This window comes from Staurois parvus, unplaced genomic scaffold (assembly GCF_062004578.1).
Source record: "Staurois parvus isolate SC_StPar_1 unplaced genomic scaffold, SC_StPar_1.0 ptg000013l, whole genome shotgun sequence".
Taxonomy (NCBI): Eukaryota; Metazoa; Chordata; class Amphibia; order Anura; family Ranidae; genus Staurois; species Staurois parvus.
In genome coordinates this window covers 10,615,735-10,643,517 of record NW_028317809.1, presented here as the reverse complement: position 1 = coordinate 10,643,517, position 27,783 = coordinate 10,615,735, and the positions used below count along the sequence as shown (strand labels likewise).

The following is a 27,783-nucleotide window of genomic DNA, read 5'->3' as shown; positions in this document are numbered from 1 at the left end:
GGTGAAGTCTACAAGATTTGGACAGTGATTGGATTTGGGGCTGAAAGGACAGATGGGAGTCTAGGATTACACCTAGTACCCTGGCATGAGGGGAGGGACTGATGATTGTGTTGTTGATCTTGATGCAGAAGTCAGGGAAGGGGGCACGGGCTGGGGGGAATACTAAGAGCTCAGTTTTGGGAAGATTGAATTTGAGGAAATGGAGTGACATCCATGCCAATATGTCACTTAGTAGGTTAGTAATGTGAGAGGAGGCTGAAGGGGTGAGGTGAGGGGTAGAAAGATAGATTTGTGCGTCATCTGCAAAGAGATGGTACTTAAAGCCATGGGAATTTAACAAGTGACCAAGGGAGGAGATGTAGGTAACGCTGAAGGAGCGCTGCAATAGGTAGAAGAAGAACAAGGAGAGAGCAGAGTCTCTGAGGCCAAGAGAGTGGAGTTTTTTGAGGAGGAGGGGATGGTCAACAGTATCAAAAGCCGCAGAGAGGTCAAGTAGTAAGAGTATGGAGCAGTGGCCATTGGTTTTAGCAGTTAGTAGATCATTAGTGAGTTTTAGTAGGGAAGTTTCAGTGGAGTGGAGTGAGCGAAAGCCAGACTGTAAAGGGTCAAGAAGGTTGTTGTCGGTGAGGTGGGAGCTCAGGCGAATGTAGACTAAGCGTTCTTGGAGTTTAGAGGTAAATGGCAGCAGGGAGATGGGTCTTAAGTTGTTCAGGTTGGTGGGGTCCACGGAGGGCTTTTTAAGTATGGGAGTGATGTGCGCATGCTTTAGAGGGGAGAGGAAGGCACCATTAGAGAGGGAAAGATTGAAGATGTGAGTGAGGGAGCATAGGATGGAAGAAGAGGGTGATCGTAGTAGTTGTGAGGGGACAGGATTCAGGGGGCAGTTAGTGAGACGAGCTTTTGAGAAAACCTTAGTGACCTCTTCAGTAGTAGCAAGGTCAAAAGAGGAAAGTGTTGAGGGAGGTTTAGTATAAGGTATGCTAAGTGGAGATGGATGTCTGTGCAGTGGCGAGGAATTGCGTCAATCTTGTTTTTTAAATGATTTGCAATCTCGTGAGCAGTGAGTGAGGTACTGGGTTGAGGTGGAGAAAGTAGAGAGTTAAAAGTAGAGAAGAGACAACGAGGACTGGATGACAAGGTATTGATAAGAGTGACAAAGTAGGCTTGTTTGGCAGCATGAAGGGAGGAATTGTATATTAAGAAAGCAGATTTATATAGGGTGAATGCTTGCTGGGATTTGGTTTTATGCCACAATCACTCCAGCGCACGACTATGTCATTTAAGATTTCTGGTGTTGTCAGTCTGCCAAGGTTGTAACGGTCGGGGCCTGTTGCTTCGTGTTGTTAGAGGAGCAAGTGAGTCTAATGCGGATGAAAGCGAACTGTTGTAGACAGCAGTGGCCAGGTCAGGGCAGGACAGGGGAGAGATTCTGTCATAGAGGCGGTCAGTTGCAGAGTGGAAAGGAGCAGGGTTCAAGTTGTTAAGGTTTCTGCGTGTAATTGTTTGCCGCTTGGAGGGATAGGTGTTTGAAGACGAGGACACTGCGAAGGTGATGAGATTGTGATCAGAGAGAGGAAAGAGGATGTTTGTGAGGTTGTAGGGAGTGCAAAGATGGGAGAAAACAAGGTCCAATGTATTCCCATCAGAGTGAGTGGAGGACTGTATACATTGTGCTAATGCAAAAGATGAGGTTAGGTTGAAGAGTTGGGATGCAGCTGGGTTGTTGACATTAATAGGGATGTTAAAATCTCCAAGAATGATAGTGGGTAGTTCAGAGGAGAGAAATTAAGGTAGACAGGCAGAGAAATCATCAAGAAAGCGGGACACCGGTCCAGGAGGCCGATAAATCACTGCAATCCTCAGAGAAATGGGAGAAAACAGCCGGATGCAGTGAGTCTCGAAAGAAGAGAAGGATAGAGAGGGAGGGTTAGGGAGGACTTGAAAGGTGTTCAGTGGGGATAGAAGGAAACCAACTCCACCACCTTTACGACCACTGGGTCTGAGTGAGTGGGTCCAGAGGAGGCCTCCATAGGAAAGTGCTGCGGGAGAAGAAAAATCTGCTGCTTGAAGCCAGGTTTCTGTAATAGCTAGTAGGTTAAGGGAGTGGGAGACAAAAAGGTCATGGACAGAGGTGAGCATATTACAGACAGAGCGGGGCATTCCAGAGTGCACATGAAAAAGGGAGGGTGGTTTTTAGGAGCACGGGGACAGATATTAAATTGAGGGGATTGCGGCTATTCCCGGAAGAAAGAGGATGCCTGGTGTGGGAGTGAGATACTGGAGGACCAGGGTTTGGGGAGATATCCCCAGAGGTTAGGAGAAGAAGAAGGGTGAGGAAAGTAAGATGGGAGCGGGTTGTACACGAGTGTACATGCCTTACAGGCCTGGTTTTTGGGTCAGCAGGAGAGTGAAGTATCAGCAGGAGGTGATGAGAGCAGTAGTAGGGAGATAGTAGCAGTGAGGGTGAGATGTACAAGTTTTGGGGTGGAGCAGAGGGGTAAAGAAGTGAGATTTTGGGAACGCAGGATAGTAATATGAAAAGGAGGAGTGGAGGGGACATATTAAAAGGTACACGGAGTGGGACTCAGACTTGTAAGAGATGTTTCCCAGGGTGTTTTCTTGCAGTCTGTCCAGCATGCAGTAGAGTTTCTTGTTGTATCTTCCTGCTGCTTGAGTTATCCTGCTTTAGTTCAACTGCTGTGTTCAACTGCGTCTTAGAACTCCATCAAAAGCAGCACCCCATCTGTGACTATGGACCAACGATCTGTGATCACCCCCCATGAGCTGATCTAAATTTATAGGGAGATGGTCAAATGAGCACTCTTCTCTGCCCCAATTAGGAACTGATAAGGATCACATGAATAGGGGGGGGATGTTTCTCAAACACAGACCAGACACAGGCCACAGTCATAAAAAGAGTGCAACTAGAGATGAGAACTAATCAACATAGACAAAAATTTATATACACTATTTGTTCTGAAATTAACAGGAGTCCGTTGTTGTAGTTTAGAGTGGAGAGCAGATAGCAGCATTTACCCAGAGATAGCAGGAGTCTATGCGTTGTTGTAGTTTAGAGTGGAGAGCAGATAGCAGCATTTACCTGTGAAAAGCAAGGAAGGCATGATTAGACACACATTTTTGTTCTTTGAAGAAATATTTTATATTTTGGTCCTTTGATTTCTTTTGACATTACAGTTGAAAACGAACAAGCCAATTTTACCCAACTCACCATTAGAAAATCAAACAAACGTTCTGAAAACAAAAACGTTTGAGCTACATTCTACTTGTGTGACCAGCTTAAGCCATGTGTTGGAAGGCAACATGTTTTTATATGATATATTTATGCTGTCAGGGCCTGGACTTGAACCTGGGACTTCTACTGTGTCAGGCAGTAACTCTTCTCACTGAGCTACCTAGGATGCTGGACAACACTCTGCCTCATCTATTGGATAATCCTGCCTTGTTTGCTCTTGAACCTTGAACTCCTTGCTCCTCCCATGAACTTCCTATATAAGCCATGTCCTTGGACTTCCTCCTTGCCAGATTATTGTGCCTTTCCAGCCAATATCCCGCTACTGTTCCCACTGCTGTCTACACCTCCGCTACTGATCTTTGGCTTGTTCCTGACCACGATTTTGTCTCATCCTAACGTACTACGATTGATTTGCTACCATTTGTGACCGACCCTTGGCTTGTGACCGACTCTGCTTTCGTCTGATCCCTAACCTGTTGATCCGCTATTGGTTCCCAGTCTGCTCATTCCCTGGTGGGGTGATCCTGAGATCTGCGACCTGGTATTAACACGCAGCCCAATCCATCTCCACCATTAGGAGCTCTGGTGAATACCGGTTAATACTTAGACCCCACACCACAGGTGAGCCTGCGTCATTCCCAGGGGGATCCGCTGGTGTACCTATCCTGCTGGTTCCAGGTAAGCCTTTTACTGCTATAGCAACTGGTCTCTGAACCTGACCTTACACCGTGATATATGGATTTTTACCGCCTCGGTAACAAAGAGTCATTTGGCCTGTTGTCTTGGAATGTCAGTGAAACAAGAATTTACAACAGGGCATGTGTAACAAAAGATTGCATATCAAAATCCTGGTCGTAAGCAGGACGCTGGTATGGTGGAGATCAGGACACTGGTATGCTCTATGGTGGTTTTGTGTGCACTGAGACAGGTGACAGGGGCTGGCTGCATGTGGCAGACTGGCTACGCAGTCTGTGAGTGTACAAGCTGCTTGACAGGCTGCTGTACACTCACAGGCTGCAGGATCACTTCTCTCTGCTCTCACACTGAGAGCAGAGAGAAGCGATTCTTACTTTCACTTTCCAGTGGTTACTGTGTGATTGCTATGATTGGACACAGCAATCACATGGTGTTTTACCATGTGATCGCCCAGACACAGCGTAATGTGATCTTCTGTGGCAATATACTGATCACTGGGTTCCAGAGTGTGCTCTGTGAGCCACACAGGAGCCACCGATGCACCCCACCCCAACGGCAAAGTTTCCCATCCGCCGTCTATAGGCAATGTGCGGACGAGAAGAGGTTGATCACGGATAGAATCTTACCAGGGTGAAATAAATAGATGGTGGGCCAAATGATATAAATAGGGGGTGGTTTTATATTTCCCTCCGACTTAAAAATATGTACTATCTTGTCGATCCTATAATTAGCTAGTAAGTATAAGCTCTGACCATACTGATGACATTAATATACAAACAATATTAGCTATAACAATAAACACAATGCTCAAAGAAGCAAGGTCTTATTTATTTACAAAGAAAGTAAAACACTAACAGAGAAATCTAAGGGAATATTACAGAGCATAAAGAAATAAAAGAGCAGAGATGATATGTTACGTAAGTCCGTCCTCAGGGTTTTGTAACCTTTGGCTGGGCTCTGGGTAGAAAGGGAAAGAGGCAATGGCTGGCCCTTGCATTTAAAGCACTCACAGAAAAAACCCACTCACACACTCTCTGCCCACCTTGTGTAGTCCTCCATCCAATGAGCAACAATCCATAACTTATAAGGGGCTGTCCTCCCTAATCACTAGGAAGTTTGGTATTACCCCAACCATCCTCTAGGAAGTGTGTTGCTGGCTTCCAATGGGGGCAGTCACACCCTGTGATCAAAAATGCTTTGTCCCAGGTCAACATTCCAGTCCACATCCCTCTTGCTAGAGGCCATGAAATCCATCATTTTAATCTTTGCATCACCAGGAAATCTGGGCTGAGGCTTTCTTAACTCCATGCCCATTCGCTAAGGGGTATGTGTGAACTCCCAGGACCAGGATTTTGATATGCAATCTTTTGTTACACATGCCCTGTTGTAAATTCTTCTTTCACTGACATTCCAAGACAACAGGCCAAATGAATTTTTGTTACCAAGGCGATAAAAATCCATAAATACAGTATATCATATAAAAACATGTTGCCTTCCAACACATGGCTTAAGTTGGTCATACAAGTAGAATGTAACTCAAACATTTTTGTTTTCAGAACGTTTGTTTGATTTTCTAATGGTTAGTTGGGTAAAATTGGAGTGTTCGTTTTCAACTGTAATGTCAAGGGAAATCAAAGGAACAAAATATATTGTTCTTGAAAGAACAAAAATGTGTGTCTAAACCCAGGACCCTGCATTCACTATATCTGGTCTCCCACAGTGCACAGAAAATGGAAGTGCAATTATTTTAGTAAGTATAAACTGCTAAATATCTTTTCTCATCAGCAGTTAGAGCAGTCTTGTGACATCAGCAGAGCAGAGATTAAAGGTTGTAGGAGTAGTTTTCTTTCTGCTCTAGGAGGATGCAAAACCCCTGAAACTCTGTCTGGACAGTACTGATTGGCCCTGTGCTGATCACATGCACTCTCCCAAGAAAAAAAATATCTCTAGCAATACACACTAAACTGAGCATGTGCATGTCGCTACGGGTTCACACTGTCATATCAGGTGGACATTTGAACAAGAGGAGGAGCAGAGAAAACAGGATCAAATGGCCCATTTACACAATGCAGAGGATTAACCCCTTAGGTTCCACAGTGAGTACAACAAGCATGCTTTACTGCATATGATATTACTGTTGTGGGTTTAGTAACACTTTAACTGTGAATGTCATTTTCTTTTGGGGAAAAAACTGTAGCTGCTGACTTTTCAAATACAGCCACTTACCTGTCCCTCGGTTGAGAGGTGTCCTCACCACTGTTGGTTTCACCGGCCGTCTTCTCTCCCTGGCGTCGGCATCTTTAGTGTGGGCATCCGGTTGTGACAGCTTGCGGTTTCACAGCCGGGTGCCTACTGCACATGCGTAAAAAGTGCTGCGCTTTGTGAATGGCTTCTGTCATGTGCCCCAGAAGACTAGGGGGAAGGGGGGAAAGATGACAACTTCTGTTTCCGATCACCCAGGCGATCGCAGTGGAAGTGGGAGCGGGCACCTGTCAAATTTGAGTACCCACTCCCTCCCCCACGGTGCCAATCCTTAATGGGGAGCAGGGCACAAAGCACTAAAGCGGAACTTCCCCTTTTGGGTGGAACTCCACTTTAATATATTACTATGCTTTAAATAGCTGGGTGGGTTATCCCTCTTTTTCTTTTTTTTTTTTTTTTTTTTTTGTTTTATTTCTGTGTGGCGAGTACTGTTTGTATGGTTTGTTGGTGTTTGTTTTTTATGATGAAAAAGGAAAAATAAATGAAATAAAGTGGTTTTAAACCTCATATGCATCATTTCTCAAACATATGCACCATTTTATATTTTGTTTAATAAAATACAGTGCTGTGTATTTTTACCTATGTATTTTCATCTCTAGGAGTCCATTCACACTTGCCATGTGACTTTGGGGGTCCAATGTCCAATGAGTACCAATTAAATCTGTTCAACTTCAAGTCGCAGCGACTGGAAAGTAGTTTGTGCACTACTTTGGTGCAACTTTAGTCCAGTGAGTGTAAAGTCAGATCAAAGTCCTACCAATGTTACGCTCTAAAGTTGCTCTGGAAATTGCGCAACTTTGGAGAATGTGAATGGAGCCTTAGTCTGTCACAGCTCTCTGAAAATCTCTGGTCATGAATGGTGGAGTCCTGACATCACTGGCCCCACCACCCAGCTGTGCACACCACCTCCCAACTGTTCACCCCCTCTATTTGACTTGTTTACTGTTTTCATTGAAAGTGAAGTAAAAGAAAATCCAAAATTCGGGTTGTCCTGAGAAAAGTATCAGAGGGGAAATCTTTCAATGGGGACACTAGTTCTAGTGACCCGGGGGCTCCCCAAGGAGTTTCCTTAACCACTTGCCCTCTGCCCTATAGCAGAAGTACTGCTACAGGGTGGCAGGGCTGCGCAAAATCACGTATACATACGTGATTTGCATTTCTGTTTAGGGGGCACATGTGCTCTACCTGCGCCGCTATTGGCGGCTAGAGAGGTCAGTCACCGGGCTGGCACTTGGTGGTTGCTGGGTAAAGCTAACAGGGGAGAGACATCTGTGTAAACAACACAGGTCTCTCTCTTAACAGCATGGACATGCTGCTTTGTATCTCTCTGCATAGCAGAGAAATTCAAAGCAGCATGTCTCCCTAGTAAAACACAACACAGTAAAACACGCACAGCACACAGTTAACCTTTTGATCACCCCAGATGTTAACCCCTTCCTGCCAAGTGTCATTAGTACAGTGGCAGTGCTTTTATTAGCACTGATCACTGTATTCGTGTTAGTACTGGTGTCACTAGGGATGTCAGTGGCAGTTAGTCAGTTAGCACCCAGTGTCCGAATGCCCACTGCAGTCCCGCTATAAGTCGCTGATTGCCGCCAGCTTGTATAACAGTATCAATTTGCTGTTCCCTCAAAATAACTCAACACACAGACATTAATGTCTAAACTGCTGGCAACAAAAGTGAGTACACCCCTAAGTGAAAATGTTCAAATGGGCCCAATTAGCCATTTTCCCTCCCCAGTGTCATGTGACTCATTAGTGTTACAAGGTCTCAGGTGTGAATGGGGAGCAGGTGTGTTAAATGTGGTGTTATCGCTCTCTCTCTCATACTGGTCACTGGAAGTTCAACATGGCACCTCATGGCAAAAAATTCTCTGAGGATCTGAAAAAAAGAATTGTTGCTCTACATAAAGATGGCCTCAGTTATAAGAAGATTACCAGTACCCTGAAACTGAGCTGCAGCCAAGCCCATACAGTGTTTTAACAAGACAGGTTCCACTCAGAACAGGCCTCGCCATGGTTGACCAAAGCAGTTGAGTGCACGTGCTCAGCGTCATAGCCAGAGGTTGTCTTTGGGAAAATAGACATATGACTGCTTCCAGCATTGCTGCAGAGGTTGAAGGGGTGGGTGTCAGACTGTCAGTGCTCAGACCATACGTCGCACACTGCATCAAATTGGTCTGCATGGCTGTCGTCCCAGAAGGAAGACTCTTCTAAAGATGATGCACAAGAAAGCCGGCAAACAGTTTGCTGAAGACAAGCAGACTAAGGTCATGGATTACTGGAACCATGTACTGTGGGCTGATGAGACCAAGATAAACTTATTTGGTTCAGATGGTGTCAAGCGTGTGTGGCGGCAACCAGGTGAGGAGTACAAAGACAAGTGTGTCTTGCCTACAGTCAAGCATGGTGGTGGGAATGTCATGGTCTGGGGCTGCATGAGTGCTGCTGGCACTGGGGAGCTACAGTTCATTGAGGGAACCATGAATGCCAACATTTACTGTGACATACTGAAGCAGAGCATGATCCCCTCCCTTCGGAGACTGGGCCGCAGGGCAGCATTCCAACATGATAACGACCCCAAATGCAATTCCAAGATGACCACTGCCTTGCTAAAGAAGCTTAGGGTAAAGGTCATGGACTGGCCAAGCATGTCTCCAGACCTAAACCTATTGAGCATCTGTGGGGCATCCTCAAATAGAAGGTGGAGGAGCACAAGGTCTCTAACATCCACCAGCTCTGAGATGTTGTCATGGAGGAGTGGAAGATGACTCCAATGGCAACCTGTGAAGCTTTGGTGAACTTCATGCCCAAGAGGGTTAAGGCAGTGCTGGAAGATAATGGTGGCCACACAAAATATTGACACTTTGTGCCAAATTTGGACATTTTCACTTAGGGGTGTACTCACTTTTGGTGCCAGCAGTTTAGACATTAATGGCTGTGTGTTGAGTTATATTGAGGGGACAGCAAATTTACACTGTTATACAAGCTGTACACTCAGTACTTTACATTGTAGCAAAGTGTCATTTCTTCAGTGTTGTCACATGAAAAGATAGAATCAAATATTTACAAAACTGTGAGGGGTGCACTCACTTCTGGGAGATACTGTATATATTATTAAGGAAGATTTTCCATTCGCACTTTATACTAATGATGTTTCCTTTAATAATCCCTGGCATATCTCTTCTTCTTCCTTTCTCCATTTAAACAAGGATCCCTTTTAGAATATAGTAGTGGGATAAATGAGATATTATACCTATAGACAACCATAGTGAGCATACTTACGTAGAGTGTTTTTAAGCTGACACAGCAATATAATATGTTATGATATGTTATCTACTTTTGAATAGTTTCCCATTTCATTCTCTTACATTTTCTTTGTTATCTTTTATATAATTTCATTTGTATGTGTTCTACAACTCCTCCCGTGGTTCTATAGCCATCTTAGTTCTGGCATTCCTGCATTCCATGGGTCACGCTACCGCTGGATGGCCGGACGGCCATTAAACCCATACCATCAGGAACATTGGTCGATTTTACTATGATGAGCCTATCATGTTTTGACTTCCTGTAAGTAAAATTTTATCTTTGTATGTTAATAAACTGCCAATACTACACTTAGAGGCACCTTCTTTCCATGCTTTTCCTCCTTCTTTATGCCTCCTATGTACATCTGTTTCACTTGATGGCACCAGTCATAGCCCCTGTGTGGGCAGACAAGGTGCTTTTTGTACTATTGTGCCTTGTTCATTAAATTTCTAACTCTTAACAAACCCTTCTATAGCATTAGTATGGGCGTTAGACAGGCGTTAATGAGCTTTAGTATGGGCATTAGACAGGCGTTAATGGAATCTAGTATGGGCGTTAGACAGGCGTTTAATGGGCTTTAGTATGAGCATACAGTTGTGTCCAAAATTATTCAACCCCCACTGAAATTGAGTGTTTTGGCCAGTTTGACATTGCTTTTGATCATTCAGTCATCTTGCTTACATTTACATTAAAGAGGCACTTGTAGGTCAGACAAATATAACATAACAGTTATAATGAAATAACCACAAATGTCTTTTCTGTGCTCACAGCATTATCAGTTTTATTCAACCCCCAAGTGACATTCAATCTTAGTACTTAGTACAGCATCCTTTTACAGTTATAACAGCTTTTAAACGTGAAGCATAGCTTGACACAAGTGTCTTGCAGCGATCTACGGGTATCTTCGCCCATTCTTCATGGGCAAAGGCCTCCAGTTCAGTCACATTCTTAGGCTTGCGCACTGCAACTGCTTTCTTTAAGTCCCACCAGAGGTTCTCAATCGGATTTAAGTCTGGTGACTGCGATGGCCACTCCAAAATGTTCCAGCCTTTCCTCTGCAACCATGCTCTAGTGGACTTGGAGGTATGCTTGGGATCATTGTCCTGTTGAAAGGTCCAACGTCTCCCAAGCCTCAGGTGTGTGACGGACTGCATCACGTTTCCATCCAATATCTCCTGGTACTGAAGAGAATTCATGGTACCTTGCACACGCTGAAGCTTCCCTGTACCTGCAGAAGCAAAACAGCCCCAAAGCATGATTGACCCTCCACCATGCTTCACAGTAGGCAAGGTGTTCTTTTCATCATAGGCCTTGTTCTTCCTCCTCCAAACATAGCGTTGATCCATGGGCCCAAACAGTTCTAATTTTGTTTCATCAGTCCACAGAACACTATCCCACAACTTTTGTGGTTTGTCCACATGGCTTTTGGCATACTGCAGTCGACTCTTCTTATTCTTTGGAGACAGCAAGGGGGTACGCCTGGGAGTTCTGGCACGGAGGCCTTCATTACGCAGTGTGCGTCTTATTGTCTGGGCTGAAACTTCTGTACCCACATCTGACAAATCTTTTCTCAGTTCCTCAGCAGTCACACGGGGACTTCTCTCCACTCTACGCTTCAGGTAGCGCACAGCAGTCGAAGTCAGCATCTTCTTTCTGCCACGACCAGGTAGCGTTTCAACAGTGCCCTTTGCCTTGAATTTGCGAATGATGCTTCCTAAGGTGTCTCTTGGTATGTTTAACATCTTTGCAATCTTCTTATAGCCATTGCCCTTCCTGTGAAGAGAAATCACCTCTTCTCTTGTCTTCCTGGACCATTCTCTTGCCTTCACCATGTTTGTAACCACACCAGTAAATGTCTAGAAGGAGCTGAGTATCACAGTCATTTTAAAGCTGCCTAATTGGTGCTTATTATGCTTGATTGCTGCTCGGTGACATCCACAGGTGTTTTCAATACCTGATGGAAAGCACCTGTATGAACCTCTGTTCTTCAGAGTGGTAGTCTTTAAGGGGTTGAATAATTGTGGCAATGAAGAAACCACATAAGAACCATTTACTACTGTATTACATAAACAATTGATGTCATTTTAGTTGCATTTGGGTAGTTACAACGTCCTTGTAGGATTTGATTCTGAATACAATTCCAAATGTACACTATAGTCCCTAAACCCCTTTACAGCATTGGGGGTTGAATAATTTTGGACACAACTGTAAAACAGGCGTTAATGAGCTCTAGTATGGACATTAGACGGGTGTTTTACAAGCATTAAAAACGCTCCCCATACGCCTTATGTGCAATTTTGATGCGTTTTATAAGCATTTGACAAGTGTCAAAACCTCACCACAAAGGCAGAATGTAATATTATTGATGCGCCGCAAACGTCTGCCAGCGCGTTTACCAGCATTACCACAGACTTGAATTGGAGACGTTGAAAGGCTTCAAACTCCTCCTGACTCAACATGAGGTTTCTCTTTGAAGCGACGCCACGCTAAGGCTTCATGTTTTGATAATGTGAACAGCACTGTGTGCTGCCCATAGTATCATTTGTATAGGCGTTTCAGGAGTGTTAACCACTTGCCTACCAGGTACTTGTACCCCCTTTGTACCCAGGCCAATTTTTACCTTTCAGCAGTCTCACACTTTGAATGACAATTGCCTGGTCATGCAACACTGCACCCATATGAAATTTTTATAATTTTTTTTCACACACACAGAGCTTTCTTTTGGTGGTATTTAATCACCACTAGGTTTTTTTATTTTTTGTACTATACTGTGACTGTCGACTCTGATGGGCGCAACTGCTGGGGGGCACTGATGGGTGGCACTGCCTAGCACTAGTGGGAGGCACTGCTGGGAAATGGTGGGTGGCAATGTTGGGCTGCACTGCAGGGCACTGATCAACAGTGCCCTGATCATCAGTGCTGATCTGCTCTGTGACAGCTGCCAGTTATGAGCAGCAATTTCCTCACGCGTTGACAGCGTGAGGAAAGTGCTGCCGATAACCGGCAACTGTATATACCCGGTGATCTGCTGTGTCGTTGGACACAGCTGATCACGTGGTAAAAGGCTGCTGTGATTGGCCTTTTACCTCTCTGCATAGCAGAGATACAAAGCAGCATGTCTGCCAAGTAAAACACAACACAGCACATAATGTAAAACACACACAACACACAATTAACCCTTTGATTGCCCCAGATGTTAACCCCTTCCTGCCCAGTGTCATTAGTACAGTGTCAGTGCTCTTTATTAGCACTGATCACTGTATTAGTGTCACTGGGGATGTCAGTGGCAGTTAGCCAGTTCCCACCCAGTGTCAGAATACCCACTGCAGTCCTGCTATAAGTCGCTGATCACCATCATTACTATTATAAAAAAATAAAAATTCCAGTATATATACCACCATTTGTAGATGCTATAACTTCCACTTAAACCAATCAATGTACAATTACTGAGATTTTTTTTAGCAAAGACATGTAGCAGAATACATTTTGGCCTAACTTCATGAAGAAATTAGATTTTTAAAAAAATTTTATTGGATATGTTTTATAGCAAAAAGTCAAGAATATAGTTTTTTTCAAAGTTGTCAGCCTTTTTTTTTTTCATAGCGCAAAAAATAAAAACTGTGGTGATCAAATACCACCAAAAGAAACTATTCTAAAGCTCTATTTGTGGGAAAGAAAAGACATACATTTCATTTATATACAGTGTTACATGACCGCGCAATTGTCAGTTAAAGTAGGTTGCACCAAATCGCAAAAAATGGCTTGGTCAGGAAGGGGGTGTAAATCCTCTGGAGGGCAAGTGGTTAAATATCAGCATTGGGCCTGGCAATCAAACACGCATTAGGTACAACAAAATAATAAATGATAAATCCGTGGGGCAGCACAGTGACTAAATGGTTAGCACTTCCCGCTGGCAGTACTAGGGTTGTTGGTTCAAATCCCAGCCACGGCACCACCTGCCTGGTGTTTGCATGTTCTCCCTGTGCCTGTGTGGGTTTCCTCCGGGTACTCTGGTTTCCTTTCACACTCCAAAGACATGCTGGTAGGTTAATTGGCTCCTGTCTAAATTGTCCCTAGTATGTGTATGTATGAATGTGAGTTAGGGACCTTAGATTGTACGCCCCTTGAGGGTTAGGGACTGATGTGAATGTACAATATATATGTAAAGTGCTGTGTAAATTGACGGTGCTATATAAGTACCTGAAATAAATAATTAGCGCTGAAAGGAAATTACAGGGTACATGTAGGTTCTCCACAAGTGTAAACTCCACAAGCAGGGCTCCCCTATTCCTTCTGTACTGAAATGTATTGTAATGGTACTGTCTCCTTTATATTGTAAAGCGCTGCACAAACTGTTGGCGCTATATAAACCCTGTATAATAATAATCAATGGGTAATTCCTTTAGATTGTAAGCTCCATGAGCAGGGCCCTCCTATTCCTTCTGTACTGAAATGTATTGTAATTGTATTGTCTCCCTTTTATATTGTAAAGCGCTGAGCAAACTGTTGGCGCTATATAAATCCTGTATAATAATAATAATATAATATTAGCTTTTTAATTGCCTGCTTATTTGAAGGAAGATTAAAAACTTATAAATGCCTTTGTAGCTGCGTCTGACTTTGATATATGAGATAAAACACTATTCACTCAAGCAGAAACCAGTTCTGCACAATTAGTCGCCCTCCTACACCTCACTGTGTTTGAGGGCAACACAGAGCTCATCTTCTCTGACTAGACTGAGGAGGGCGGGGCTTCGGAAGTACCAAATTTGGGTCTCCGTAGGTACGCCCTCCCCGTGACGTCACGCCGAACGGTCCCAGTGTACGGCGAGCTCACAGGGCACTCTGTACGTAGCCATGAATGTTGCAATTTAGAGAAGTCAGCTGAGAGCAATGTGCGCCCTGACTTTATCGCTGGCTGTGTGATCGCATCAGCTGACCGCGGGGACCTATGGGACGGTGTGGAGTTGTTTGTAGAACGGTGTAGGGTCCTGGACTTGCCTCTTTTTTTTTTTTTTTTTTTTTTTCCCGTCTGCGTGCCTCATGATGAAGGAGCCGTTATTACAGGGCTCGGTTGCAGTGCTGCCCGGCGCCTCACTGCAGAAAGCCTGTAAGCTGTTAGTGTTCTTCTGCGCTGTTCACCTCGCCGTTACCTTGGTGTACTATGTGTCCGGAGGGGAGCTCAACTTCCTCCAGTACTTCACCGAGAACCAGCAACGCCAGAACACCGACAGGAACCTCACCACAGACGGACCGGGGCTCCTCAACCTCTCCTCACAGGGGACCTCCAGGTCGGAGGAAGGCCAGGGCTCGGAGAAGACCATTAGTGGAACTCTGCCCCCAGTCTTGGTGCCCACTGAGGGACCTCTGCCAGACTGCCCGGAAAACTCCCCTTTGCTGGGTAAGAACACGTCCTATTCTTATTAAACTAGCTGTAGGTGAGTAGGAAAACCGTCAAATTCCAACAAAAATTGACGCTTTTTTTTTTCCGCTCTGATGTTCAATGGACGGGTCATTGTATCAGAAATGTTCCAGCCAACTTCAGCCTTTTCCTGATCGTTATCAAGCTTAAAATGATACTAAGCCCGGGTTCACACTGATGCAGTGCAGCACATTGCATGTGATTCGCATAGGAACCGCACCGCATTCCTGCGCAAATCACATGCGATTTCTGTGCGGTGCGACTTGAGCCATACTTTCACACCCATGTGATCTGATTCTGCACATCGCACCTTGTTTTGCTAACTGATTTCATGGTGTCGTTCACATACCCACAGCGGTTCATATGAACTGGGTGCGATTATGATGCCGTACAGAAATCGGTGCAAATTCTGCACCGCATCAGTGTGAACCCAGGCTAAAGCTTTGTGTTTGTTTTGTGTTTTTTTTTGTTTTTTTATAAAATAACAAACATATACTTAGCTGCTCAGTGCAGTAGTTTGCACCCAGCAGCCCTGATCCTTTTTTTTTTTTTTTTTTTCAGGTCTCCTGCTGGCGCTCTGGCTCCACCCTTTCCAGCAGCTCCCCCAGAAAAAGCTGCTTGCCCTGAGGGCGCTGCTGCTTGCTCACTCTTGGGTCCCCGCTCTATGCATCTGTAAGACACATAGAGCCGGGGCTCCACATAACATGCATGAAGGTAAAAAACCTTAGAACCACTTTAAGGGCTCGTTCACACTTGATTTTATTTTTAACTCTTGCTAAACGCCCCTATTGCGTTTGATAGGCGTTTGGGAAGCGTTTTTAACGCTCCTCAAACGCTCCCAAAACGCCCTATGCGTGGTTTTAAGGCGGTTGATAGGCGTTTACCAATCGTTAAAACTGCACCACAAACTCCTATAATGACGTTAAATGGTATTAACGCGTTGCAACCGCACTGCAAACGCCTGCCAGGTGTTTGCGGAGAAACACCATAGACTTGAATGGGAGGCTTCAATGCCTCCTGACTCCACACGAGGCGTCAGTTTTGCCGCGACGCTAACGCTTCAGTGTGAACAGCACTGCGTGCTGCCATGGGCAGAATATTCATAGGTGTTTGAGACCGCTTCCCAAACGCCTGTTTGACACCTGCTGACAAAGCTAGTGTGAACTTAGTCGGGAAAAAAAATCGATTTCCCCATCCGCTCATACGATGTGGATGGGGGAATCCCTTCTGCTGTGTTCTTACAGTGGGAAGCCTTCCCTGCATTCAGAATATAACAATCAGTGTTGCCAGTTATAGCCGGCGGCACTGATCGGTCAGGAAAAATCCAACAGGTTGGCTATACACAAGTTGATCAGTAGATCAACTTGCGTACAAGGATTTAGGAGTACTTATTTCAAATGATTGCACAATGAGCAAACAGCGTGACCAGGAAGTGGGGAAAGCAAATTCAGTTCTAGCCAGCAGGAGGAAGGAGGTCTTGATTCCCCCATATCAGGGGTGGGCAACTGTGGCCCTCCAGCTGTTGGTGAACTACAAGTCCCATCATGCCTCTGCCTTTGGGAGTCATGCTTGTAACTGTCAGTTTTGCAATGCCTCATGGGACTTGTAGTTCTACAACAGCTGGAAGGCCACAGTTGCCCACCCCTGCCCTATATCGATCTTGAGTTAGAACTCATTTAGAATATGTCCAGTTCTGGAGGTTTCGCTTACACAAAAAGATAAGATGAGTCCAGAGATGGGTCACAAAAATGGTGAGCGTTCTGGGTAATCAAACATATTAGGCTCCTGAAGTCACTCTTGATATGTACAGTCTGGAGGAAAGAGGGGAAAGGGGAGACATGATTGAAACCTTTAACTACTTGCCAACAGGGCACTTTTACCACCTTCCTGCCCAGGCCAATTTTCAGCTTTCAGCGCTGTCGCACTGCGAATGACAATTGCATGGTCATGCAACACTATACCCAAACAAAATTTTTATAATTTTTTGAGACAGAGTTTTCTTTTGGTGGTATTTAATCACTGGGTTTTTTATTTTTTGCTAAACAAACTAAAGACTGAATATTTTGGGGAAAAAAAATTTTTTTCTTAGTTTCTATTATACAATTTTGTAAATAAGTAATTTTTCTCCTTCACTGATGTGCACTAATGAAGCTGCAGTGATGGGCACTGATAGACCGCACTGATGAGGAGGCACTTGTGGGCATGGACAGACATCACTGATGAGCACTGAAAGGCAGCACTCATATATGGTACCTAAAGGCAGCTCTGATGGGCACTGGCATGTGGCATTGATGGGCACTGGCATGTGGCATTGATGGGCACTGACAGGTGACACTAATGGGGCTACACTGATCTTCAGTGACCTGATCTTCAGTGACCTGATCTTCAGTGACCTGATCTTCAGTGACCTGATCTTCAGTGTAGATGTTCGCTCTGAGTAATGCCAATTACCGGCTCTCCTCTCCTCACGAATAGTCAGTGGGAGGAGAGGACTGCCGATAACCGGCATTTCCTATTTACATGTGATCAGCTGTGATTGGACACAGCTAATCACATGACAGAGCTGATGACATCGGCTCTTTACAGTGATCCGCTGTGTCCCAGGGCGCGCACGCGCAGTTAGTGTGAGGACGTCATGTGACATCCTCCCAGAACGAGAGAACCGCTGCCCTCCCGTCATTACCTTATATGGTGGCCGGGAGGCCGTTAAATACATTAAGGGTGAATAAGGTTCAAGAAAGCCGTATTTTCAATATGAATGCAAAATCAAGAACACAGGGACATGAACTCAAACTAAAAGGAGGAACGTTCAAAGCGGATCTTAGAAAGTACTATTTTACTGAAAGGATAGTTGATGCTTAGAATAAACTTCTAGCCGCGGTAGTGAGCCAGTCAAAAGTAAACCGCTTCAAACATTCTTGGGGCAAACCTAGATCTATGCTCAGACAAAAAAGTTCCAAAAACAAAAAAAAATACAAAGCATATTAAAAAAAAAAAGACTTAATGGGCCACTTTTTTTTTTTTTTTACCTGCTGTTGAATATGTTTCTACATGGATCAAAATTTGTCCAGTCCCTGCTGAGCCAACCAAACTTAGATTCATGTATGGCTGGCTTAAAGCAGTAGTAAATGTATGGTTCGCTCTTCCGTCTGGCAGTACTAAGGTCGTTGGTTCCAATTCCAACCGCAGCACCACCTGCCTGGCGTTTTCATGTGCCTGCGTGGGTTTCCTCCCACACTCCAAAGACTTGCTGGTAGGTTAATTGGCTCCTGTCTAAATTGGCCCTAGTATGTGTATGTCTGAATATAAGTTAGGCACCTTGGATTGTACGCCTCTTGAGTGTTAGGGACTGATGTGAATGTACAATATATGTAAAGCAGTGCGTAAATTGATGGCGCTATACAATTACCTGTAGTAATAATAGTACAAAAAAAAAATCCTCTTCCTGAAAGGTAATATATTGTGTTAGTATGTAACATATAATCCATACAAATATATGAATAGAACCGGTATAACGAAACATTCCAGAGTAGTATCCATCAGGCTTCAAAAAGAGAAGTAATGGAAGTAGGAAAAAAAGAGTTTTACAGGTGACATGCCAGCATAGACGTATTGTTAAATGTAGCAGAAACACATATGCAAGAAAAACAAATGTATTCCAATGAGCCTGGTTTATACCACTACAGCGCTTTCATGTGTGTTTAAAAAAAAAAAAAGATTTTTTTTGTAGTGGAATGCAATGAAGGACAATTATGAACACACGCTATCATGCATAAATGCAACTTATATAAATTGCAGTGTATTAGAAAACTATTTAAAAAAAAAAAAAAAAAAAAACACACTGCCAAAGCGCATGCAGGAATGCATAGTGAATGCTGGAATTGTGATGTAAAAAGCCTACAGCTGCTTGTAGGCACTCCTTCACAGAAAACTTTGAATGAGTGACACGTCTTTGTGGGCGGAGCCCTGGACAGCCACGCTGTCACCTCGTACTATCTGTCGGGGGGCGGCGGGCGCTGCTGTGGCTATGGAAACATGTTCCACCCTAAAAACAGGTGGAACATGTCCCAAAGGTGAACGTGTCCTTTAAGCTGCACTATGACTATGCACTGATCAAACTTTGGCTGGTTCGGCACAGACCAGGGTGTGGCCATCCCTGCACTACAGAAGTGGATAATTTTGATTGACTTCTGTGGATTCTTTCGTTGAACCCATTTGGTCAATATACATTGCACATGGTGTTGTGGGCTTTTACAATTGGGATAAAGGCTGTGAGGAGGTGACCTATCCCGTCACTGCTTGTCAGACACCTCAGAAAAACGATGCACAAATGGATGCTGAATGTCTGTGTTCAGGGCTGATCATTTGTGGGTAATTTCTTCATGGGCGATTACATTTGAGTAGCTGCAATTAGGTGGGGAAGCTGTCAGCCTCCCAGTGCTTTCAATGGGGTTGCCACCCACAGCTAATCACCAGGAACTCCCGCTGAGTCTCTGGCTTGTAATTGCTAAATACCCCATTTCCAAGGGTGAATGGGGCCTAAGGAAAGTAATAAAACCCCCACCCTTTACAGTTATTCATTTACCCTTTAAGTGCAGGGGCCCCCATTGGAAGGGTTTTTGTTTCATCCTGGAGATGGGCTTTAAGTCACTGACCTGGGACATGTATGCATATCTGGCCTTTTCTCAGATGTTTTAGAAATGCATACTTGTTCAGAATCAGCAAGTCAGAGTACCATAGCCAGTGGGTGAGAGTAACAGCCAGTCAACTAACATTATTAGGGTATCTGCAATAGCATCTTCCATTAGCTTTCATGATTGTTTTATAGTTTTAGAAAAACCTAACAAGAGCTTCTTAAAACTGTTCCTTTGCAGTTTAGGCTTGGTCCGTTCATGCCAAATACATTTGGTTGTGTTAAGTGCAGTCCCAATGCATATGCAGTTTACCTTATGTCCTGTTGTGGCATCCAACTACATTGGTGTATGCAGAAAAAGAAAAAAGTAGAACATGCTGTGTTTTTGTGCAGTGTTGAGATGTACTGCCTTGAAATGCACTCTGGTGCATATAGTTTAACAAGATTTGAATAACGTTTAAAAAGGTAAAAAGCATAATGTGATCTAACAATGCATCACACTATCCCTTCATGCTGCGCACTGCAAGCGTGCTTTATACAGAGTACATAATTTTTTAATTGCGTATGCCTGTATGCTGTACTCATGTTTATGATGGCACCACTGTATATGCAAGTACAGTGGAGCACAGCTATTCATGACAGGCTGTATACTGGACCTGGGCGGCGGAAAGATTGCTGCAATCATGCTTTTTTTTTTTTTTTGTTTTTTTGTTTTTTTGTTTATTGCATTTTAAAAGTGTACAAAAATAAGGCAAACAAGGTGCCAAACTGTCCCTACTGCTGTCTTATGGCGGTGCACCCAACAGCTGTTGGCTTCAGTGTCACAGTGCAGGCTTTCAGAGGTTAGGTAGACCATAAGACCGACCTAATAATCCCAGGTGGAAGAGACCCACCAAAACTGAACAAAAAAATTGTAACAATGTCTAGTAATCAATGAGGAACTATCCACTTGTGACTTCTGTTGATGTCCAGCTGCCACAGACCTTGTAAAATTTTCATGGGTATCCACATCTTGGTATACGTGGCTTTATAGAAAGTTAGTGCTGCATTTACCAAACCTTACCAGAATTGTAGTGATGGTTTTGTCAACAAAAATATAATAAAATGGGAGTCTGCTCAGTAATGTTCTGTGTGCTATGGTGTTAGCTAGGCCCTCTTCTGGACCAAATAGGCACACCGGGATGGACAGGGGAACCAGGAGAGCCATAGGGGTTTATTTACTAAAGCTGGAGAGACCAAAATCAGACTCCCTTCTGCATAGAAACCAATCAGCTTCTAATCTCAGCTTGTTCAGTGAAGCTTTGGCAATGAAACCTGGAAGCTGATTGGTTTCTATGCAGAAGGGAGTCTGATTTTGGACTCTCCAGCTTTAGTAAATAAACCCCATAATGTCTGTAATACATTTAGTGACCGCTATCCAAAAATGTTGAATTAGAGGGCATTTCCAGAAAACCTGTATAAAATCTGCTGTGGCGAAGGTACATAGTCAGCACTCTGCATATAGATTGGTAAATACTGTCCAGTTTGGCGGGTGTGAAGTATATAAGGGGAAGAAAATTTATATTGTATCAATCTATCCTTTGATGACACCAGGTGCTGAAATGGATAGTCCCACATATTGTCCTATTCACCCCCGTAGGTCTAGAACATCAGTAATCCACTTTGATATACAGTGTTCAACCTAGATAGGTCTGACTGGGAACAACTCTTTGTAAATTATGGATAATGTTTTAAGTAGAGAGTCAGAGCACATAAGTATTTCTAGGCAAGAAGGCTGAGTCACTAAGGTTAGCAATCCAAACCGCACCATAAAAGCTTGTCGCAGTTGTAGATGCCTAAATGGATACCAGTTGGAAAATAAATATTTATTTCTAAGCTTGTCAGAAGTCATTAGTTTGCCTGCCAAAACTATATGTTCAGTTGTCTTTACCCCTTTGTTGGCCCATATGACTGGGTCTAGTAACTCCAGGAAGTGGAGCAATTGTTGATTTAGCCAGGAGCTTGGATACAGGATTTTAGGGGCATGCTCCCAGGCTTTTGTAAGTTTAATTGTATCTGTGACTCAATGTGGGGCTTGGGGACAGATCTGTCAAAGAGGCCTCCAGTATCTTGGTTTCACCATTGTCATCCCCCAGCTGCAATTATGCGTAACAGGCTCAGCTGGCTTGTGTGCGCAAGAGCCAATAAGAGCTCAACTCTAATGCAGACCATACACATATAGATTTTTGTTTGAAATTTTTGTTTTAGGAATATTCATTTGATTTTCTAATTGTTCGTGGGGTAAAATCAATGTCAGTTTTGGACCGAAGTGATGGGAAAATTCATATGGGCTGGAAAGAGAACTTTTCTCACCACAGGGAACCTGGTTTACGGGGTGGGAACTATGCTCTCTCCAGTGGGGAAGCTTTGGGTGTTCCTCAATTCGACCTGTTTGCATTCGCTCATCCCTGAAATTTCAACTCCTTCCTCTGGTACTTCGAAAGTTCAAGCACAAAATGAAAAGCTTAATCCTGAAAGCACCCTACTGGCCGAAAAGGCCTCTGGTTCTTGACGCTTCGGAACCTATCCTCCAGACCCCCCTGGAAACTGCCAGTCAGGATTTGCTAGTCCAGGGGCCAGTGCTGCATCCAGAAGTGAAGCAATTCAACCTAACAGCGTGGTTCTTGAAGAACACCTAAGAAGAAAGGGGTCATCGGAGAAGCTTATTGCCACCTTGCTCTCAAGCAGGAAAGAAGTGACTAGAGCAATTTATCTGAAAGTATGGAGAAGGTATAATTCCTGGTATTCAGAGAAGGGTTTCCAGGTGAACAGATTTGTGTCAGTCCTAGAACTTCTCCGTGAAGGAATGGAGATGGGCCTAGCTGCAAGCACCCTTAAATCTCAAGTAGCAGTTTTATCTGCTTTCCTGGAGAGGAGGTTATCCCAGGAGGCGCTAATTACGGTTTGCTAATGCCAGTTTCAGTTAGTTTTTCTGAAATGGGATCTGTTTTTAGTTTTACAGGGCTTCACAAAGAAGCAGTTTGAACCCCTAGAGGAGGCATCGGTGCGAAATTTAGTTCTAAAAACTGTTTTTCTAATCGCTATTACATCAGCTTGACGGATCAGTGAGATTCAAGCGCTGTCAATTTCATCGCATGCAGTAAAATAGTATTGCCTACATTCTGTACAGCTCCAGCTAATCCAGGGGAAGAGTTGTTCCATACGCTAGATGTGAGAAGAGAAGATGTATGTTGAGATTTTTGGAAGTGTCAAAAGGGTTTACGAAGTCGAACTTCTTATTTACACTCTTTACGGGAAGCCACAAGGGAGAGAAAGCATCCTAGAGTACTTTGGACAGATGGCTCAGACAGGCCATCAAATAAATAAATTCGGTATCCAAAGCTATTATTCTAAACCCGTAAGCCTATATAAAGGTCTTCCTTTCACCCTTGAAAGTAAAATAAGTGAATAAACCCTTTTAAGTGCTATGCATATATATCCTCCAAAAATTGTTCAAATAATAAGTTAAAGTCCATAAAGTTCCAATCTTTTAAAAAATTACCAAGTGTCCATAAATAGTCACTCAAATTTCGGTCCAAAAGGAAAAATTAATAAATCTTTCCGCAGAGCCCTCCGAATGGCTCCAAAGAAGACGTAAAACTCAATAGTGCATTATCCTTGATTGATATAAATCATAACTGATGTAACGTCCACTAATCACTCCAAATAAAAACGTGACCACATAAGATTTATGAATTTTTCCTTTTGGACCGAACTTTTTGAGTGACTTTATTATTTATGGATACTTGGTGGTAATTTTTGAAAAGATTGGAACTTTATGGACTTTCACTTATTTGAACAGGCCATCAAAGAAGCCTACAGGGCACTAGACAAAATACCTCTGGTGGAGGTCACAGCACACTCTACAAGATCGGTGGCGGCCTCTTGGGCTGAAAAGGCTGGTGCATCTCCGGAACAGATTAGCAAAGCCGCTACGTGGTCCAGTTTCTCCACTTTTCTACACATTATAGAGTGGATTTATTGGCCGCGACAGACCAGTCTTTCAGCAGGAAGGTCCTGCAAGTGGTGGTCCCACCTTAGAGGTAAGTTACTCGGTTATCCTCTCCGGGTGCTGTACTGAAGGACAAGGAGAGAAATCCTCAGACTTATTGGTGACTGTATTTCTAGGAGCCCTTCAGGACAGCAGCCTATAATCCCCTCCCTTTTTAAAAATTTTTTTATTTCTGTAATTCTGTGGTTGGCATGGTATCGGTTTTCTCCGTTTCTGTTTTCCAGCATGTCCTAGGTTACTCGGCTATAAGTGAGGGCATGGTGGAAGAGGTGGTCTTTTTTAAGCTGCAGTGTTTTTTTGGTGTTATGGGTGGAGCTGCTCTGTCTTCAGGTGCTTTTCTGAAGGGCTCCTAGAAATACAGTCACTGAGGTTTTTTTGTTTATTTTATCGGCGAGTACGAATACCAATACTTTCATTCAAGTATACCGATGCTTTGCGGTGCGATTTGCATCAATACAAAATATATGAATGCAAATTGCACTGCAAAGAATAGCATGCAGTTTGAACAGGTATGCGATTCCTGTTCAAATCGCATGTGGTTTCCCCACTGCTCCTGTGTGAACTCAGGCTGTCATAGCCTACGTTCACACAGGAGCGGTGCAGGGGCTTTCTCGCAGCGGAGCGTGGGCGTGTGGGAATGTATACTATGGAGACAGATGCTCCATATTCTCAGTGGTAGGAGAGGACTTTGAAATCTCCATGGCTTTCTCTGCTCTCCTTGTAGCGATGACTGTACGGGCTAGACGGCATCTGATTGGTCAGCACCGTCCATGTGATGCTGCTGACCAATCAAAAGCCCTCTTGCTTGAACTGTCATTTCTGTAAGAGGAGAGAAAGTGTGGGTATATCAAATCCCCGCCGCTCTCTGTCCTCTTACTGCTGAGAATATAGACCAACTGCTTCCATAGTTCCATAGGTATTGGTGCAACCCTAGTTATTTTTGTTGTACATAAACCTAATGTCAAGACATATGCATGCTGTTTCCCTTTGTTCTACAAAGCAAATAATTCTTGTTTTTTTACATTGCAATTGAGGGGGCAAGGTTGCTGCTTAAAGCAGAACTACACTGCATCTGCGCACCACAAATCAAAAACGCTATTTTAATTCATTTTTAATTATCAAAGCAAACCCATCCATCCATGTCTCCATGCTTTATTTTGCTGAGAAGTCACTTTGAAAAACACCCTCTGTGGCTATCTTGAGCAAGGGCAGATAATCCATCTGCCCTTAGCTCAGTCATACAGGCAGGAGGGTGTGCTTAGTTGAGAAAACCCCTCCTGGAAACTCCTCGGATGTATGAGATCATTTGCGTAGGCATGGAAGCCAGGAAGAAATGTGAAAAAAAAGTTTAAAACAAGTAAATATGATCTACTTTATCTACTTTACTAATTCTAGCAGCATAAGGATTAAAACTAGTCAACGTTAACTGCGAGAGTGAAGTTCCGCTTTAAAAATGCAGTGCATAACAAGGCGCAAGCTTCATGATGACCTGTAGTAAGAATATAATGGAGTTTGCCATTGCTGATCTCTCCTTCTGAAAATTAGTTCTATGGCTGTCATCCTATGACCAAGCCATATGCATGTCCCATGTGTTTTTTTTATTTTTTTTATTTTTTAAATTTGTTTCCTTGAGTTTCCATTATAGTATCCCGTAGATCAGTAGTCGCCAAACTGCGGCCCAGGGGCCGGATGCAGCCCTATACGTGCTTTTTATCTGGCCCTTGAGACACTATTTAATTCACTGACACCAATAATGGGGCACAGTTCCTCCCAATGACACAAATGATGGGCCTTAGTTCCTCCCAATGACACCAACTATGGGGCACAGTTCCTGCCAATGACACCAACAATGGGGCCCAATGGCACTATTGATGGGGCACAGTTCCTCCCAATGACGCCAGTGATGGGGCACAGTTCCTCCCAATGACGCCAGTGATGGGGCACAGTTCCTCCCAGTGACGCCAGTGATGGGGCACAGTTCCTCCCAGTGACGCCAGTGATGGGGCACAGTTCCTCCCAGTGGCACCAACGATGGGGCCCTGTTTACTCCAATTGATGCTGGGACATTTTCTACTCCCGATGGTCACAGTGTGACCCCTCTAAAGTCTTGAGGACAGTAAACTGGCACTTTGTTTAAAAAGTTTGGAGACCCCTGCCATAGATGTAGGTGGAGCACTTATTGCATGGTTTATTAAAGCCTTATCTCTGTATAGTGTGTTCTCTTAGCAGAAGACTTAACACGCAGCAAAAGTATCAAAGTGCAGTCTGTCATTTAATATGAATCATTAGAAACCATTGCAATAATCTTGAAAATCATTCTTCCTCTGATGCCCTCCTTTCTCCAGCAAATGTTAGCCATTCGTGAAAAGAAGTGCAAATAGTTTTTTTTTTTTTTTTTTTTTTTTTTTTTTTTCCTGTCCTGTTATATTTACCAAATACTTTATTGTTGAAAGAGAGGTTTTTGCTGGCTGCAGCATCTGCACTGTTAAGCAAGTCTAGATTGTTGCTGCTTGGTATGTAATAGTTATGCATACTGTCTCAGAGACAAGTTGATATAAGTTGCTGAAAGTAATGAGTTTGTTGTATTAATGACCCGTAACAGGAAATACAGTGACATATCTGTCTTTACAACCATTTTGGTTTTTTTTAGCTTATTGCTGTCTATATTAAAAAAAACCTTCTGCATTCAGCTTTCCCACAGCCCCCCCCCCCCCCCCCCCCCCCCCAAAAAAAACGTACCTGGGCTTGATCTCTATCCAGTAGTGGGCACAACAGCCGAGTCTCTAGGCTCTCTCGCTCCTTGGCTCAGATACAGCAGCAGGAGCCATTGGCTCCTGCTACTGTCAGTCAGAGCCAGTGACAAGGGCGCGGAGGCCAATACAACGCAAAGGCAGATGCAAGCGGCGGTCCCTTGTCGGTATGTAAACAGAGATAGTTATCACTGTGAACATCAGATCACGGGCAGTATTTCTAGCACTAGACCTTCTGTGTAATTCTAAAGTGGTGACCTGTAAAGGATATTGAAGCGATATGGATATTAAAAATTTACTTTTGTCACCGTTGCACAGACATGCACAATTTTAAAGCATTTCATGCTTGGTATCCATTGTACGCGGCGTAACATCTTTTATATTTTCTTATTATACTAATGACAATGGCAATTGATTAATGGCAATATATTGTGTTTATTAGTAGTGCACTGAAATGAAAATTCTGGTGAAACCAAAATTCAAGATGCACTTGGCTGAAAACCGAAATCAACAGTTTTTAAAAATGTATTTTTCAAATGCAATTTTTTTGGAAAAAAATGCACTTTAACCATTTGTCCTTAAGAAGATATACCCCCCTTCCTGACTAGGCTATTTTTTGCGATACGGCGCTGCATTACTTTAACTCAGTGTTTCTCAACTCCAGTCCTCATGGACCCCCAACAGGTCATGTTTTCAGGATTTCCCTCAGATGAAACAGCTGTGGTAATTACTAAGGCAGTGAAACTGATCAAATCACCTGTGCAAAATAATGGAAATCTTGAAAACATGACCTGCTGGGGGTCCATGAGGACTGGAGTTGAGAAACACTGCTTTAACTGAACGTTGCATGGTCATGCAATGCTGTATATAAACTAAATTTGTCATTTTTTTTCCCCCCCAAATAGAGCTTTCTTTTGGTGGTATTTGATCACTTCTCCTTTTTATTTTTTGCGCTATAAACAAAGACTGACAATTTTTTGAAAAAATACACATTATTTTTGACTCTTTGCTATAAAACATATCCAATAAAAAAAAGTCATACATTTTAAGCTAAAATGTATTCTACTGCATATCTTTGCTATAAAAAAAAATCCCAATAAGTGTATATTAATTGGTTTACATGAAAGTTATAGCGTCTACAAATGGCGGTGTATACTGGAATTTTTTTTTTATGTTGTGGGTTTTTTTTTTTAATATTCTAGTAATGGTGGCGATCAATGACTTATAGTGGGACTGTAGGACTGCAGCGGGAAATCTTGACAGGTTAACATATACATAACAGCTGTGGCGATCAAAGGGTTAACTGTGTTGGGGAGTGATTTTATTGTATACTGTGTTGTGTTTTACTAAGCAGACCGGCTGCTATCTATCTCTGCTGTGCAGAGAGATAGAAAGCAGCACATCCAT

General features: G+C 43.5%; 1 protein-coding gene across 1 annotated transcript in view; it reads left to right on the top strand.

Annotated features, from left to right (window-relative positions):
- The first annotated feature begins 14,341 nt into the window (after positions 1–14,341).
- LOC149473601 (beta-1,4-galactosyltransferase 1-like) overlaps positions 14,342–27,783 on the top strand; it is a 119,652-nt gene continuing 106,210 nt past the window's right edge. Inside the window, exon 1 of the mRNA XM_089675593.1 lies at positions 14,342–14,921. Coding sequence (XP_089531719.1) covers positions 14,564–14,921 — 358 coding nt within the window. The 5' untranslated portion in view covers positions 14,342–14,563. The remainder of the gene's footprint in view (positions 14,922–27,783) is intronic.